This window comes from Scomber japonicus, chromosome 24 (assembly GCF_027409825.1).
Source record: "Scomber japonicus isolate fScoJap1 chromosome 24, fScoJap1.pri, whole genome shotgun sequence".
Taxonomy (NCBI): Eukaryota; Metazoa; Chordata; class Actinopteri; order Scombriformes; family Scombridae; genus Scomber; species Scomber japonicus.
Window position 1 is genome coordinate 3,764,378 of NC_070601.1, and position 17,344 is coordinate 3,781,721.

At 41.1% G+C, this 17,344-nt stretch overlaps 1 protein-coding gene across 1 annotated transcript in view; it reads right to left on the minus strand.

Annotated features, from left to right (window-relative positions):
- LOC128353998 (collagen alpha-1(XVIII) chain-like) overlaps positions 1-15,641 on the minus strand; it is a 31,806-nt gene extending 16,165 nt beyond the window's left edge. The window contains exons 1-2 of the mRNA XM_053314250.1: positions 14,618-15,641; positions 1,626-2,167 (exon numbers count right to left, since the gene is read on the minus strand). Of these exons, the coding sequence (XP_053170225.1) occupies positions 1,626-2,167; positions 14,618-15,641 (1,566 nt within the window). The remainder of the gene's footprint in view (positions 1-1,625; positions 2,168-14,617) is intronic.
- Between the last annotated feature and the right edge of the window lie 1,703 nt (positions 15,642-17,344).

Below are 17,344 nucleotides of genomic sequence, written 5' to 3' on the forward strand. Positions count from 1 at the left end.
GGAGGAAGGAAGGAAGGAAGGAAGGAAGGAGGAAGGAAGGAGGAAGGAAGGGAGGAAAGGAGGGAGGAAGAAGGAAGGAAGTAAAGGAGGAAGGAAGGGAGGAAGACGCAAGGAAAGGAAGGAAGGAAGGAAGGAAGGAAGGAAGGAAGGAAGGAAGGAAGGAAAGAAAGGAGGGAGGGAGGAAGGAAGGAAGGAAGGAAGGAGAGAAGGAGGGAGGGAGGAAGGAATCAAAGAGAGGAGGAGGGAGGGAGGAAGGACAGACGGAAGGAAGGGAGGAAAGGAGGGAGGAAGAAGGAAGGAGGAAGGAAGGAAGGAAAGAAGGAACAGTCAAAACAGATGGGGTCAATTTGACCCGAGAGGACGACGCGAAGGTTAAAACCTCTACCAGGAGACGTATTTTCACTCTTAAACATGGCAGTTTGGAGTCCATGTGGCCTTTATGAACCTTGACATGTGAGAATATTTCTACCAAACTCACCAACTTTTACCTTTAAAAGAACATTTCTGATGGATATTTTTTGCAAAATCCAGCATTATTTAGACAAATTAGTAGATTTAACTTTTAAAATGAGTCATCTCCTCTTCAGTTTCCCAGTTTAAAAGCTTATGATACATGTGTCCACTGACAGTCAGAGGTCAAAGGTGAGAAGGGTCAGGTCATAAATTTACAGGCATGAGAAGGGTTAAGTCTGCTCCTTCCTGTTGCCAGTGATCCACAAGCAAACCTGCCGTGAGGTGCAACAGGGAGATATTAAAAGACAACAGAGGAGGTCAGATTTCCACGAACACTCGGGGAGGTTCACACACCTGCTCTTTTAGCACGCTATGTATTATTCTGACTTTTCACAGTCCCTTGGGTGACATTTGGAAAAGGATTCATTTCTGTTTTTCATTCATTCTTGTCAGAAATATGAAGAACAAACATCTCTTGAGCACTTGAGCATTTCCTCTGATGGCACCCTGGAGTTTATGGTTTCTCCCTCCAAATCCGTGCAGAGTGAAATTAAGCCCATTATTCACTAAAAATCCAGCAGACATCAACTTTTTCTCATAGAAGTTGGTCTAAAAACAACAACTCGTGTACAATATGTGCACAGAATGTCTCGTTCCCATCATATTTATAGCTGTGTTTGATTTTAGAGGTTGTATCTCGTAAAATCTGCATTCAAAGATTGAAAAGTTTGGAAAATTTTGTGTCATTTTAAAGGCTCGTCCTAAAGCATCCATATAAACTTTACTGCTTTACTTTACTAAGTGGTTCAGGGGATCGTTTAAAGGTACTTAAATGTACCTGGAAGGAAGGGAGGAAAGGAGGGAGGAAGAAGGAAGGAAAGGAGGGAAGGAAGGAGGGAAAGGAGGGAAGGAGGGAGGGAGGGAGGGAGGAAGGAAGGAAAGAAGAAGGGAGGGAGGAAGGAAGGAAAGGAGGGAAGGAAGAAGGATGGAGGGAGGAAGGAAAGAAGGAGGGAGAGAGGAAGGAAGGAAAGAAGGAGTGAGGAAGGAAGCAAGGAAGGAAGGAGAGAAGGAAGGAAGGACAGAGAGAAGGAAGGAAGGAAGGAAGGACAGGAATCATTTCTGTTTTTCATTCATTCTCTCCAACTCTAATAAACAAGATACAGCTGACTTACCACAAACTTATCAGCATCGGCTCCTCCTGCCTGACCCACGAAGACCCCCGACCCCGCGTCGAGCTCCATTGGATCTGGGGAACGCTCAAACTTCACCACCTGTGGCTCAGAGTCGCAGCCTTGGTAGAAAGTCACCTGCTCCTCAAAGACCGACAGCGAGAAGCGAGTCCAGCTGTCCACCACGCTCGGGATGCTGAAGCTGGCCGCCTCGTACGAGCCCTCTGAATCGGGCTCGGTGTAGTAAAGCTGCACCTTCTGACGGCCCGACTGCACCTCGCTGAGCTTGACCCCGATGTACATGATCTTCTGGGATTGGTCCGTGATGGAGAAGAGGACCGAGGCAGCGGAGGAGTAGGGCTTGATGTAGAAGATGAGAGAGAAGTGGCGGTAGAAAGGGTTGGGGACGTGAGCCAGAGCCGGCTGGCCGGACATCGCCGAAGCACTGAAGATATAGGAGGTCTGCCCCCTTGGGCCGTAGGTGGTGCTGATCTCATCTGGTAGTGGGTCTCCGATTAGCTGGAGCAAAGAGACACCACTCTGCTCTGCAAGGGGGGGAAGGGGGAGGGGGGAGGGGAGGGGGGCACATCAAAAATTAAGATTTACAAGCAGGAACTTGAAGGATATATCATTTTTAACCCTCCTGTTGTCCTCGAGTCAAGGAAGGATGGGAGGGAGGAAGGATGGATGGAAAGGAGGGAGGAAGGAAGGAAAGGAAGATGGAAGGGAGAAGGAAGGAAACGAGGGAGAGGAGGAAGCAGGGAAGGAAGGAAGGAAGGAAAGGAGGGAAGGAAGGAAGGAAGTAAAGGAGGAAGGAAGAAGGAAGGAAGGAAGGAAATAAGGGAGGGAAGGAAAGAAGGAGGGAGGGAGGAATGAAGGAAGGAAGGAAAGGAGGGAGGAAGAAGGAAGGAATGAAGGAGGGAAGGAAAGGAGGAGGGAGGGAGGAAGGAAGGCAGGAATGGAGGGCGGAAGGAAGGAAGGAGGAAAGGAAAGAAGGAAGGAGGGAGGGAGGACGACACGAAGATTAAAAGAAATCAGGTGAACGCTGCCTTCAAGTGCTCATGTAAAAACACAAATTGATGCACAGAAATCACAAATATATGACCTGAAACGTGACAAAAATAAACATATTTGTTTGCCTTGTTGCCAAAATCATCTGCTATCACTTTAAATATGGGATGTATTTCACTATTTCACCCAAATAAAGCACTAAAATGTGTGCAAAATGTTGTATTTATGAGTCAGAGGTAGAAGCTTACGAGGTGCACTTGAAGGCAGCATGATTTGAGTACAGAAATGATCAGCAAATCAAAGTTCTTTGGTCAGAATAAACATGATTAATCTTTTAATAACAATTAGAAGACAAACTTCCCAAAAAGCTTTAAATAGCATTATTGTGATTAATACGGTTAAACATTTCTTATGGTTGAGGGATCATTTAAAAAAAGGGATCAACACCAAAATAAAAGGTCAGGATGTGCTAAGACATGTAAAGATGAAAACTATGTGCAAGCGCAGGAGGTTCAAAATCTTCTTTAAATGAGTCACCGGCTCAGCTAACCCGACCGTGACAAAAGCGTCTGGAACAACAAACCACAATGACCCTCCAGGTCAAATAGCAAACCACATATCTTAAAGCCTCACTCAGAGATTAGTGTACAGAGAGCAATAATGCTTAAACCTGCAGCTACTGAACATTCACATATTATCACCTTATAAATTCATTTGGAGTTGTGTTCCTGTCTCCTTTTAGCTCTATTTTGGTTTCCACCACCTACTGAGAGATCTAGTCACTAAATAATCCACTTTCACCAACTTGGACTGTCTTTATCAGAGTTTTTTTTTTCTAAATCACACTACAAGAGTGCTGCAGCTGATTTAAAATAACAAATTTATGAGCTGTAAGATGGGCTTAAAGATGCTAAAATGCTCCATAGACCTACAGCAAAGTCAGTGGATGCTTCACTTTGGATTAGTCACAATGGGCGTAGATGTCATTTGACCCATTATTCATTTAAACCAATGATTAGAGCACCTTTAAAGGTTTGTTCCACCCAAATTACAATAAGAGACAACATGCTTTCTCATGTCTAATCATGCAGATGTGTCCAAGGTTTTTCATTGATACTATCTGATGCAGATTCACCAGAGACACAGTTAAACCCTCCTATTGTCAAGGAAGGAAGGAAGGAAGGAAGGAAGGAAGGAAGGAAGGAACGGAGAAAGAAGGAAGGAAAGGAAGAAGGAAGGAAGGAAGGAAAGACAGAAGGAGGGAGGGAGGAAAGAAGGACAGAAGAAAGGAAGAAAGGAAGGAGGGAAGGAAGGATGGAAGGAAGAAAAGAAGGAATGAAGGAATGAAGGAAAGAAGGAACAGTCAAAACAGACATGGTAAATTTGACCCGGGAGGACGTCAGGAAGGTTAATATAATAAATCTCCAAATCTGAGCACATAAAACCAACGTTATCTGCTTGGACTGATAACGCTCGGGAGGAAATATGGTTTCATAATTTGGGTAAACTGACCTTTCAGATCAAACCACAGCAGTGTGATTGATTAGGTGGTTGAACTGATGTTTTTTTCTACTGTTATGTTATGTGAGACTGTGGGAGGGGAAGCAGGGGGGGGGGCAGTCAAGTTAATGGAAAAACTGCTGATAATTCCCATAGACTAAAATAGCCTGGAGGGAAATGAGAATGAGCAGCAGGAGCAGCAGCCTTGAGAGCCGTAGTTATATTCTCATAAATCGGCATCGCACTTGGGAGATACTTTCTCCTGAGAGCGGCCTGTCATCACAGATTCATGAGACAAGCTGACCAAAACGTACAATCTGTGAATTAAGAGGGTTGGGGTTAGTGGTTGTGGGGGTTTCCCAAAAAGATTTCCCAAATTATGTAAAAAGCATCAAATTCAGCTTGTTAATTGTTTAGTCAAAGAGAGCAAAAAGGAAAACCACAGCTCAGACAGAAAACAGATGAGATTTAACTGAGGAATGCCTCCGAGCTGTAAAAAGCGTCATCATTCATAACGGCGGTTGCACTCTGAACATCAATTCAAGCTTTAATCACTGTGTGAGTCACGAATGAAAGAGACGGACAAGCCTTTTCCTCTGCAAACATTTCTCCACAAAGACTTCTAATTGGACAGTCTGAACCGATTAAACTTCTACTTTCACGTCATTTACAGTTATATGAGCCCCTAAAATGGTAAACTAATGCATATTTTATTAATCTACTGTCAGAATATTAGAGCTGCAACAATCAATTGATTAGTCGATGGGCAGAAAATTAATCAGAAACATTATTCATGTATGATTTATCATTTCAGCTGTTTTTTTTAAGCAGAAATTGTAAAAATGTATTGGTTCCAGCTTCTTAAATGTGAATATTTTCTGGATTTTTCACTCTTCTGTGATAAATAAACATTATCTTTGGATTTTAGAAAAGTAATCAGGGGATTCGGGAACTTGACAGACCACATAAATATTCATTGAATTGAGAAAATGTTGACAATTATCGATAAATGCAGCCTCAGAGGCGATAGTGAAAAATACCACATCATAAATATCTCAGAGCCCAAGAGGGAAAGCTTCATATTTGTCAAACAGCAGTTAAAATACAGAAAGCAGTACCATTTCTGGCATTTATTGCTTTAAAAATGACTTGAACAAGTAATAGATCATCAAAAAGGTGAGACTAAACTTTTGGTGGGAAAGAAACTCCCATCAGAAATCATCACTCAGTTCAATAAACTCAGGTGCTATAGACTTAAGTGTTCTGTTATGACCTGTAGATAACAGCTAATGTTAACTAATGTTATGCAAACCTTAGATAGATGATATAATGTAAGGATTTTGTAATGAAACATAGTCTAGTTTTGAGCTCAATGCTAACATCAGCATCCCAATAGTCACCATGATGTGCTAATTAACACAAAACACAACATACAGCTGAAGATTAAGTTGTTTTGCAGATATTTGGTCATGAATCAAATGTAACTAATTGAAATTTTGACCAGATGGTGGTGCTACATGAAACTTCAGGTGATCAACATGGAGCTTTAGGGTTAATCTTCTTCGTAACATGATTTCAAAGATGGTCCAAAGTACAATTATTGAGATATTTCAGTCTGGCGATACTGTCATCCCAAGAGCAATGCTTAAAAACAGACATATATTAAAGAAAATCGATTGCAGATTTTATGAATTAAACAATGTTCCTGCTCAAATTTAAAATGTGGTTGCATGTTTTCTATGATACTCATTTAATACGGCAATAAGAAATTCAGGGATTTCTTATTATAGTCCTATTACTTTGTACAGAAAATGTCATTAAAGATCATTAAGCAAGTAGCAACTTTAAATCTTAATCTATAAAAAGGTATTTTTGAGGTTCATTAGAGGAAGAGTGTTATGCTGTTTGCAGTCAATAAACTATATGGTTGAATCATGCATGTTTCCTTCAACTTTCTGGCTGTTAATCTGTTTAATGATATTTTCCTAATCCTGCTTTATGAGCTCTCAGGAGTCTTTTTCCCAGCGTCTACCTGCTGAGAGTAAAGTCACATCACGTTGAGTCTACGGTGGAAAAGTAAACTTATTTATGGTGACAACTTTCAGCACATCTGCACCCATCCACCCAACGCTGGCGGGTCTTAATCCCAAACACATGTTCTCACACACTGATACACGAAGAGCAGTCACTGTCCTGACCAGCAGAGCCGCTACAGCTTAAGGCCTGTATCCTGTGGGATTTTGTCCAATTGGAGCTGGAGCCGGGGCCCGCCGGGTGGTCAACTTCCCACTGAGGGCACCTGCTATTGGTTAATCTCACAGTGACACAGCTGCTGCAGCTGGTGGGTCAAATTATGTATGAATTGGCATGTTTAAAATGATAAATGACAAATGTAGGGAGCGGGAAAAATTTGATTCTTGACTTTTACTCAAGAGTAGTGTAATGAGGATTTTCTGAAGCCAAACTTTGAGTCACTTTTCATGCATATTCACATCTGGAAGCAGTCCATTTCAACCACAGATCACCCACTAACAGTTGAACCCCCATTAACATGAACATATCAGCCAAATATTCCTTTAAACCAGCAACATTACGGTCACAAAACACAGTTTTGCAATCTCAACCTCTCAGGATCTGAATTTATGTGTGCATTCTTTTCTGTGTGAAGCAAAATGCAAAGAAACCACCGCCAGGATATTGGTTGACAACCCAGGGGTCGGGACCCAACGAGGGGTCGGAAGATAAATCTGAGGGGTCGTGAGACTTTAAACCTGAGGAGACGCATATGTTAACACACATTACACGCTTTTTTTTCTTCATGGCCAGAACATGCAACTTATATGCTCGTGTAGAAATGTGATGCTTTCTGTGCAATATTACAAAGAGGCCACTTTAAACCCCTTTAAAGTCTTATATGTGGATGTATTGTTTATATACTGTATTTACTCTGTTACTTTACTGAATTTGCAGTATTAGACCTTTTTTTTGACCACCTTTTTAGAGCTGCAGTTTTATTTCTTTGCATGCGTGAATCGGCTAATTAGATGGGATGTTTTTCAAGAGTTTGCACTGTCTAGACAATGTTACTAAAGTTACATGGTCACAGGACACATTTATGCAAGAGAGAGAAATCCTGTAAATTGTTTCGTTTCCTCACAAGTACAGTCGTTGTTGTTGAAGCTCGTCTGGAAATAAATTGCTCAAAAAACAGTCTGGAGGGAAGTTTGGTCCTTTACTTTCTATTTGATAGAATCAGACAAATCATACTTAAACTCTACAGACTGAACACAAGCATGAAAGTCCCAGTTTGTTTTATCTAGTGACGATCTCATTAAAGTTTATTCTGTTTCAGCTGTTAGGGTAAGTGTTCCCATTAAGCACCAGAATCTAAGTCCAGCTGTTTTTCATGGATACTGCCATGATTTATAAGGGAGATCATTTCTTATAAACCAACATTTCTCTATCATTTGAAAATGTTCATTAGTTCATGTAGATTTTGGAATATAAATGAATAAATGAAATAAAGTGGGTTTAATTGGTACTGTGACTCCATTTAAAGCCCATGTGTGCTCCAAATAAGGCCCACATCATGATTTATTTACTAAATATATAGAAGAATATTGATTTCAAAGAATTAAAAACAGCAATATATGGATTCAGTAAAATGTTGAATATTAAAAAATGAGGAAAATCTTAAAGGTCTGACTTCAGATGTAACCTCCTTTATCCCAATAGATTACATCCCCAAGACTGCATTTAAGATACTGCCTCAATAATATTAAAACAAGCTCACTACAGTCTATAATGCAGAATCTGTAGCTTCGTGCATGGTTGAAACAGGAAGTTGGAAGACCACTGAAGTATTATTGTATGTTGTAGTTCATCATCTCTCTGCTAATGAACACGAGTGACTTTTCTCCAACCGTCACTGACCATGAAAAGCTCAGTTAAAGTCGGCGATCAGCTGTTTCTTTAGCTTGGCGGTCCTCCAGAGGACATCTGGAGGCTGGCATGACATGCGGACGTGGGAAACCATCAACCATGCTAACCCAGATGTCTGCTCATGGCATCTCGCCCTGCTTCTGTCTCTTTTTCCCTCCATCCTAACAGGACTCATTGTACGGAGGAACAACACACAACAATGTCTCACCGCCTTGAAAGCTGCGGCAAATAAAAAACCGACCTCATATATTCTGTTACAGAGGATTACTGAAGTGCCATGTCTGTATTTTCCAGCGGAGTAACTCAACGCCTGCTTTACTGTGTGAAAAAAAGACGCTGCCAGTGAGGAGTGAGGAGAGGCGCAGACGGACGGACTGACAGATGGAGAAACAGAGGCAGTGGAAGGAAATGCGTGTCAGATGTCCATGGGAAAGTGGACCATGAGGGACTCTTAATAGGATGAAGCTCACAGACAGTATCTGTCCCAAAAGCCTGCGCTGATACAACATGCCAGTTAAAACACACTGAAACGTCACAGTGGAACTAATGAACTCCTCCAGAGGTTTTAGGAGTGTAAAGTGTCTCCCTAGTGGGGAAGAAAAATGAGATCCCTGCAGGCTCGGAAACATAAAGAGAGGAGAGCTAAAATAAATGCAAATGCCTTGGAGTCTCTTCTTTTTGGCCAAAATCACGTCATATTAACATACAATAGAGTGATGATTCAAAGCAGTACCTCTGATCTTTCATTACATGATTTTCTGCCAGTCTGACATCATAAACATGATTCAAACTATTAAATAAGCCCTTAAATATAATGTAAATAGGAGCTGCAACTAACCAGCTGATTATTCTCTCAATTACAATAAGCTAGAGAAAAGATGACCTCATTAAATGTCTTGTTTTCTGCAAAGAGCATCCCCAAAACTCCCAAAATAGTACATTTCTTATAATGCAATACCAAGAAAAGCTGCAGTTTTTCAACATTTGATGCTTCCATGCTCTAAAATGTTCGAATTTGCTGCTTTTCTTGATTTTGCATTGAAAGAAATGTAATGTAATGTTTGTTTTTTGCTTGAAACATGACTGAATGAGTATTTTCTTGCAGCCGTGATGTAGATACATGTATAGCCACACCTGCTATGAAGACTAGCTACACATCGTGAGTTGTTAAGTTATATTTTTTAGCTTCAACACCACAAACTTGATGCAAACGCTGCCAAAACATCATGCAAACGAATATAAGTAGAATATAAGTTGTTTGATGATATTTTTTAACTTAAGATTTCAGCCACATCAGCAGATTGAATAGTAACTCCTGGATGTGACTGAAAGCTCTGGAAAATTTGAAGTCAATGGATCTTCTGCTGGTCATTTTTTATTAAGTGCCAATATCCAGCTAGACAACTAGACAATAACCGCAAAAAAATGTTGATTTAAAAGCTTAAAAAATCAGATTTATTGAGTTGGATGTCTAGAATGTGTTTGTGATTGAAACTATGAGCAGTTCAAACTTCACTACAAGCTGCCAAACTGACATTTGGCTTTTTTAAAAATGGCAACTGCAGCTCGAGCAAAAGCCAACACAAGTATGTTTTACAACTGCTAGACAAAGCTGAAATCATGCATCCTCTTTCATTACAAAGTTCTCCCTAAAAAAAAGGAACCAGGAGAACTACAGTACAGCAGCCTACTTACTCATTTAGTCATCTATAATTACACACAAAACAACATTCATTTAGTTGTTTTCATGCACAGCTTTAAACACCACTATGTCAGTATTAAAATATGCCTCTAAAACAGCTTTACTTTACCTCCATCTGTGAGCTGCAGGCCTTATTTGGAAATGCAAGCACTGCAATAACACAATAACTTAAATGTCTAATGATGCACTGAAGTATTTATCAGTTCGTACAGTCTGCTTAAAAACAGTAAGTGTTCTTCTACTTATTCGCCACTATTAACACTCCTCAGTTGGAAGTTTAGCCCCTAGTGGGATTAAGGCCCATTTATGCTCAACGTTAAATACTGATACGGATACGGATGGAGCCTTCTGTCCGTCTGTATTTCTCTATGGTATTTCTGCACATTTCCATAAACCTTACGGATAGGGACCAAATGGAGCAGTACCACCGGAAACCACGCGGGGGCAGTGTTGCTGTCACTACTCGATACGTAGCTCTAGTGAGACACGAAGAAGAAATAACACTGGAGGAACTTTTTGAGGAAAGGTTTTGTGAGTTGGTTAGAAACTTTAAACATATCGTTTTTGTCTTTTATGCAGGAGAGGAACCTTATCAATATCTCCTCCACAGTCGCCATGTTTGTTTTTGATTTTGTTGTCGTCATAAACGTTTGACTCGGTGCTGCCCCCTGGTGGATGTATTGGTTAATCCCAATACACGTCCATGCCAACGTAAAGGACGCATGGAAGTATGTGAGCAGTAACGGTAACATCGTTTAAAACGGACGTATACATTTTCGTACGTCCGTTGAGCATAAATGGGCCCTTAAACCAGCTGGACTTCACTCGTCTGAGAAAAGTCTCATCAGTTAACACTTCAAATCAGAAGGCGAGGCAGCTGTGACGGCTTCCCTCTGTTCAACCTAAAAAGTCCGACGTTAATCCAGTGTGTTTGAATAAACTGAGAGCTGAGAGGCAATTAAAGTTGACTGATGTGTGTGTGTGTGTGTGTGTGTGTGTGTGTGTTTGTGTGTGTGTGTGTGTGTGTGTGTGTGTCTGGAGGGGATCAGAGGAGAGAAAGCGACTCTGTGAGTTCAGATGACATAAGCTCCCCCACTTCGTCTTTTCTCTTTATAGTTTTGAAATCGTCTGGTTTTTCTTGGCTGCAGTCCAATCCAAACACCCAATAAACAGCTGTGTTACTGTGTGAAGGTATGAGCTCTAACAGGTATCACATTGTTTGACAGTGATATCAGATATTTATAGTTATGTGTTATGTTTATTTCCTTTTTGGTACTTTATTTTGAATATTTCCCCCCATTGTTTCCCAAATATGGGATCATCCTATAAAACATCTTGCCTTATTTTCTGCAGCTATCTGGATAATTTGTCCACTTGGAAAGATATTAATGGCTATCATTTGTTAAACAGGCCAGCTGTGTATTTAAGGGAAACTCTAGTGATGTAATAAGAAGTTGGCAGGCGGACAAAATGCAGATTAAAATAAAAATAGAAGCAGAAGCCAAAATATACTTTGATTATTTTCATTATTGTTTAATCCGATGATTATTTTCACCCTTAGACGATAAAATGTCAGATAATAAGTGAGAAATGCCTGAGATAACATCTTTAAATGTCTGGTTTCTTCCATTTAAGAGTTCAAAAGCACCAAAAAAGTGATAAAAATAGAAAAGTAGTGGCAAATTTTTGTATTTAAGAAGATGGAACAAGATAATGTTGGGTATTTTTGCTTAAAAAATGTCTACAATCATTTATCAGTTACTAAAATAGCTTCCAAAACCAACAATTGGCCAAAAATGCCCACTTCCTGCAGTGATTGTCCAGTTTTCAACTAGTTTGTCACCTTCAGCTAAGACCAACACCATGCTGCCTTCAGTCAGTCATTTATACAATTACACAATATTCTTATTGTTTTTCTATTCTTTCTATCTATTTTAATTTATCTATTCTTAATTATTTTTTTTTTATCTATTACTATTTTTTATATTATTTTCATTTTTTAAAATCTATTCTTATTTTTTTTTTTTATTCTTATTTTTTTTATTTGTGATTTAAAAAAAAATCTGTTATGCACCATCAATAGTAGCAATCCCAATTTCATTATATCTTCTCTATCTTATCTTATCTCTGATTCAGTTGCTTTTTTGCTCCGCCTTCACTGCATGGCCGACCTTCCTCTCTAAAAAAAAAAAAACGCCCACAGGCTTTCTTTTAAAAACGGCTTTCAAGGCCAAGCTGAGTTTTCAAGATGATCATTACCTCTGAAGCTTGAAAATGACCTTTAGGTGTATAATTAAGCTTTGCTGTTGCTGTTTTCTACCTTTGTTGCTGTTGTTGCGGCTGCCCAGGAAACAGCACATAGAGTCCTCCAATATGTCCTAAATATCTCCAAAACAAGCTAATTGCAGGCAACTAATGATATATAATTGTAAAAATGCAATTCAAAGTGATTAAAGTGATATCATGCAGGGTTTTTTGTAGGAGTGGGTAATTCCCCCTCTCACATAAAAGCCTCTCTCACACTTTGTCCCACTGTCTGTGTCTGCTCATCATCCGATGCTTGGCCGAGCACTTAATTACCACCCGTCAAGTGTTACTGGTTTCGGAGGGTGGGCGACTGGCCGTGCCCTGTGACCCCTGCCAGAGACTTCGAGCCGCCCTGTCTCATCCCAGTCACAAGGCTCTCTTGTTACAAAAAAAAAAGGCGACACACAACTGCCACACTCTTTCTTTTCGCAGCGGACCATTTTCCCACCCACAGCCGCTAATCATAAATGCCATCCGTCCACACAGCTTTCCCCTCCTCCCTCCATATCCACAGATGGCCCAATTGTTTCCCCCTTCTCTGCCACTCTGGATTGCCTCTAAATCCACAAAAAATAAAAATCTCTCAACGCCAGCTGATCAGAAATTGTGAAATATGGTGATAAGCAGATAACCCAAAGACAGAAATGCGTGACTGGCATGCAAGAGTAGGAGAAGATGATGTGAGAGGAGCAATGGTGTGATTATAGTCTGCACTGACTTATGCTGCATATAGGAAACCATACATTTGATTATGTGCAACACATGAAACTAATGCACATATCCACACATCATCCACTTTGTCCTGAGTAGCTTTCAAGACCCCAAACATCCCACTTCTCTCTCTTTTTCCTCACTTTTTTGGTTAATAAATGAGCCAAAGCAGGTGTTTGGAAATTCACACCCAATAAAAAAAAAGCCTAACGAGAAACAGCAGTCACAGAGAGAGTTTCACAACATCCTGATAATAATAATAATCCTTGCACCATCATACTTTATCCCACATTAGGTGACGTTTTCTGACATTTTTAACCCTCAAGTGTGGTTTATATCTGAGCTCAAATGGTTATCCAAACAAAATCCCTATTTGGTAAAAGTGTCACATGGAAAATGAACCTTCCACTTAAACCCAGAACATTAACATTGAATGTCTCTATGGGGAAAACATACAATAAGCAAAGTTCATACAGTTCACCCCTTTAAAAGAAGACTCTATACAACGACAACCCCCCCCCCCTCCTTCTTTTCCTCCTTCCCTCATGACGACTCCATTCTGCACAATTTACGATGCCACTGAAAGGCTGGACAAGGGCCTCTGAGCATTTCCTGTCTTTCAGTGTATATTAGCAGGGAAAGACTCCAAAAACTGTGCACATAATAGGAATTTCCTTTGCTTGAGTCATTGTAAACATACAAGTCCTTTTGTCACTATAAACAGTCGTTTTTTATGTCTAATCTATGTTCATGCATGCACAATATTTCCTGGGCATGATTTTATAACTAATAGAAGCTTTTTACATCATGCATTATGAGTTTTACTGCTTTAAGTTTGCTAGAGAACAACTTAAATCCAGATATTCGGAAAATGAATCATCTGCAGGATTCAGGCGTCAAATCACAATAACTACATTCAAAGGAACCTTTATCTTTGCTGTTGCTGACCATTGCTGACTCACACACACATACACACACACACACACACACACACACACACACACACACACACACACACACACACACACACACACACACACACACACACACACACACGGGCTTTTTTTTGCAGATGCAGCTCTACACTGTACAGCTTCACAAGACAAATCAAATGAGCGTGCCATGCAGCCAGAGACGGGCAGTGACGTGATCTCAGGTGCAAGTCATGCTTCAAAAACAGCAGCAGCAACAACAACGACAACTGCAACAACTAAAAAAAGCATTTGCAGTGCCAGTACAAGAGAGTACCAAGTGATTTGCATGTTTTAACCCATTTATTTTTTAATATCCATATTATTAGCAAAGCAGAAGATTTTCCTTCCAGGCATCCTCTGCTTTTTTGCTGATGTCAGTACGCTTTTAAAAGACTTGCAGAGACTTGAAATGTGCTTCACCAGACAGCTCATCATGTCTTCTTTTTATTCCATGTCTGTTACCTTATTGTTCCTAAACAAATCTGCACCTACAATCTAAGAACGAAAGCAGACAGGATGTTCAGTGTGATGGATGATTTCACTCAAGTCCCTGCAGGTTTATTATCTTCCTGTTGTGAAATAGAAGCAGCACGAGTTGCCTTGTAAAAGTCTACGAAATGGTTCCAAAAAATGGAAAAAGTAGTTGTGATTCATATTAAAAATGGTTAAAACATGCAAAATAATGTTCTCAATGAACAAGGTGATGGGCAACTCTATCCATAAGAAGCGACAACGTGCGACAAACTCTTGCATCTTGCACAAACACAAACATCGACAATGAGAAGCAACGTGACATCGGATTCAAAATGTATCTCCACACAGGATACATTCTAACCCGCCGTGGTTACCTTTCCAGTTACTAACTGACACACACGAAGGATAACCGGGCTCCTGCTCACTTTCGGGCAGAAGGTGACACTCCACCGGGAGCCGCCCGTTTTCCAGGGACGCCCAGCAGCTGTCCTGCAGCACATGGCAGAAGCTGCGACAGGGCCGGTGAGTGGGCGCGGCAGGTGATGGGCACCTGGGCGCCAGCAGGAGGCAGAGGAACCACTCGACGCTGTGGTGACACCCCGCCTTCGTCAACCACGCCCACTCTTGTAGGACCGCGCCTACTTCCTCCACAGATGTGTGGTTGAGAAAGTTGGGCAGAGTGAAAAACTTTGGCTGCTTGCCCGAGCAAATGGGCCAATCTGAAGGCACCGGGAGACAAGTGGGGTCGGAAACATTGATGCGGCTATCAAAGGGGGTTGGCGTTGAATCCGAAACGCCCTCAAGAGTCCCATTTATTTTAGAGACATCATCTATAATCTCTGTTAAATTGCTAGGCAGGACTTTGCCACCGTCAAGGCCTTTCAAGAGCTTCACTGATTCTAGATCTGACCCAGAATAATCCCCAGACCCCTCCTCCACCCTCACCCCTCCGACCCGGTCTGTATTACCAGTTGTGTTAGGGTTAGCGGGCTCCACCTTCTGTGTCAGGCTTCCGTTAGTAGTCCCGTTGCTCGGGCTTGGGCTCAGACTCGGGCTCAGACTCGGGCTCAGGCTCGGGCTCAGGCTCGGGCTCAGGCTCGGAGTCGGGCTCGGGCTCGGGCTCTCGTCCCACGCCTCGACTAACTTACGGATTCCGGTGGCAACGTTGATGATTTCTTCCCCAACCCCGGATAAATTGTCATCATCGTCCTCCTCCTCCTCCTCTTTCTTCTTTGTGCCTCCAGGTGTCGTGGTGGTGGTGGCACCTGTTGACCCGGCTGCTGTCGGTGTTTCTGACGGGTTCTCCGTGGCCGTTTCTAAATTTGAGCTCCAAAACCAGGCCTCCAAACTCCCAGCACAGAGAACCAGGAGAAGGAACCACGTCTGGACCTTGAACATGATGATGCCCGCTTCTTCAAAACCAGTCCAAGTGTCACAGTGTGCAGCAGCACTACACACAAAGTCCTCTCACTGTTTCTCCAAGCGCCACCTGTTAGCCAGCCGGTCAACAGTTAAATCCAAGCTGTTCAAGGGCCACTGAGCATCCACTGAGTGAAAGCAGAGACATAAAAACTCTGCTTGCACTCAGAGACCCTCCCCTCTTGCAAGCTCCTGGTGCACGGCTGCTGCAGAAAATCCCTGGTGAAAACACAATGAACATGAACATGGGCAGGGGGAGACCCAGGAGCGGAGGCAGGCTTTTCTAAACCAGATGATGGAAGTCATTGGTTACTCAATCTTGCTCCTACACACACACACACACACACACACACAAAAACTCCTCCTCTATGTGAGTTGATGAGTGAGTCCCTATAGACCTTCTTCTCCAACGTGGGTAAGAAAAATGGCAAGTGTCACATTACCACAGTGACACACCCATCCCTGCACAGAAATAACCTCAGTAAAATATGGAGTTTTTAAAATATATTTGGCCCATAATGAAATGGTTTCGTTCACATTACAGTCCAGCGTCTGAATTCCAAGCTTTGAGGCACATCAAACTGGACAACAACAAGTGCCCTTTAGTACAAATGCTGAATTGAAACCTGCTTACTCATCAGCAAGTATTTAAGAAACAGTAAGTGGCACATACACAATGTCTAGAGTGGCTTTTTCTTCAAGATCTTTTATAATAACAAGTCTTTAACTAGTCTTAAACATGATAAATGGTGTAAAAAATTAAGAATAAAGTCTGTCACTATCTAAAATGTGAAAGATTTGTCACTTAAAGGAATAGTTCAACATTTGCTCTCTTGTATAGAACCAAGAGATGATTAGCCAGAGTTAAAAATAAGCCTAAAAACTCACTAATTAACAGTTATATCTTCTTTACAGGGTGTTAATGCAGTTGGGCATAAGAGCGAATGGTTATGTTTATGCTTCTCTTTGTGTATAGATCAATTAAACAAGGTACAGCATGTTAGTTAGTAAGTTTTACAGGTATTTCGAGAGAGTAATATAAGCTGTTTGCACCCTCCTTCTATTCTTTAAGCTTTATGTTTCAACACAAAGCATTAAGTTTGATATTATAATTTAACATTAGTATCAATCCAGCTCTCTGTAAATACCCCAAAATGTTAAATAATGTCTTTAATGCTCATTTCTTGTCCAAAATTTAAACTAAAGTAAGTTTAATGAGCACTGATGCAGCTTTCCATCTCTCCATTTCTTCTACCAAATGTCAAATATCCTGCAAGCGATGCAACTCTTTCTATAACTCTCTTGTAATGTTTGAATGAAGCCTTTTATGGACCTTTGAGAGAATTAGTTTCAGTGGCAAAGACATTCATTTAACACATGGACAAAGCCAGGAATGTTATGCAGAAGAAGGAAATATGTTATATGTAAATAATGATAATCAGAATGAGAGGAGTGGTGGATGCCAGTTTGAGAGTCAGGACTTAAAAAGGAGCTTGCAAGATGAATTTAAGAAGTAGAAATATACTAAATTATATCTATGTTTTTGACTTTTCTTCCCATTTTTGTGCATTTTCTGCAAATTAACAACAACTCAAGAGCATGAAGCCAGTCACGAGCAAGTGATGTCGAGAGTGACGGCAAGTAATGACCTGCAGCAGCAGATGAGGAATGATTTCATTTGC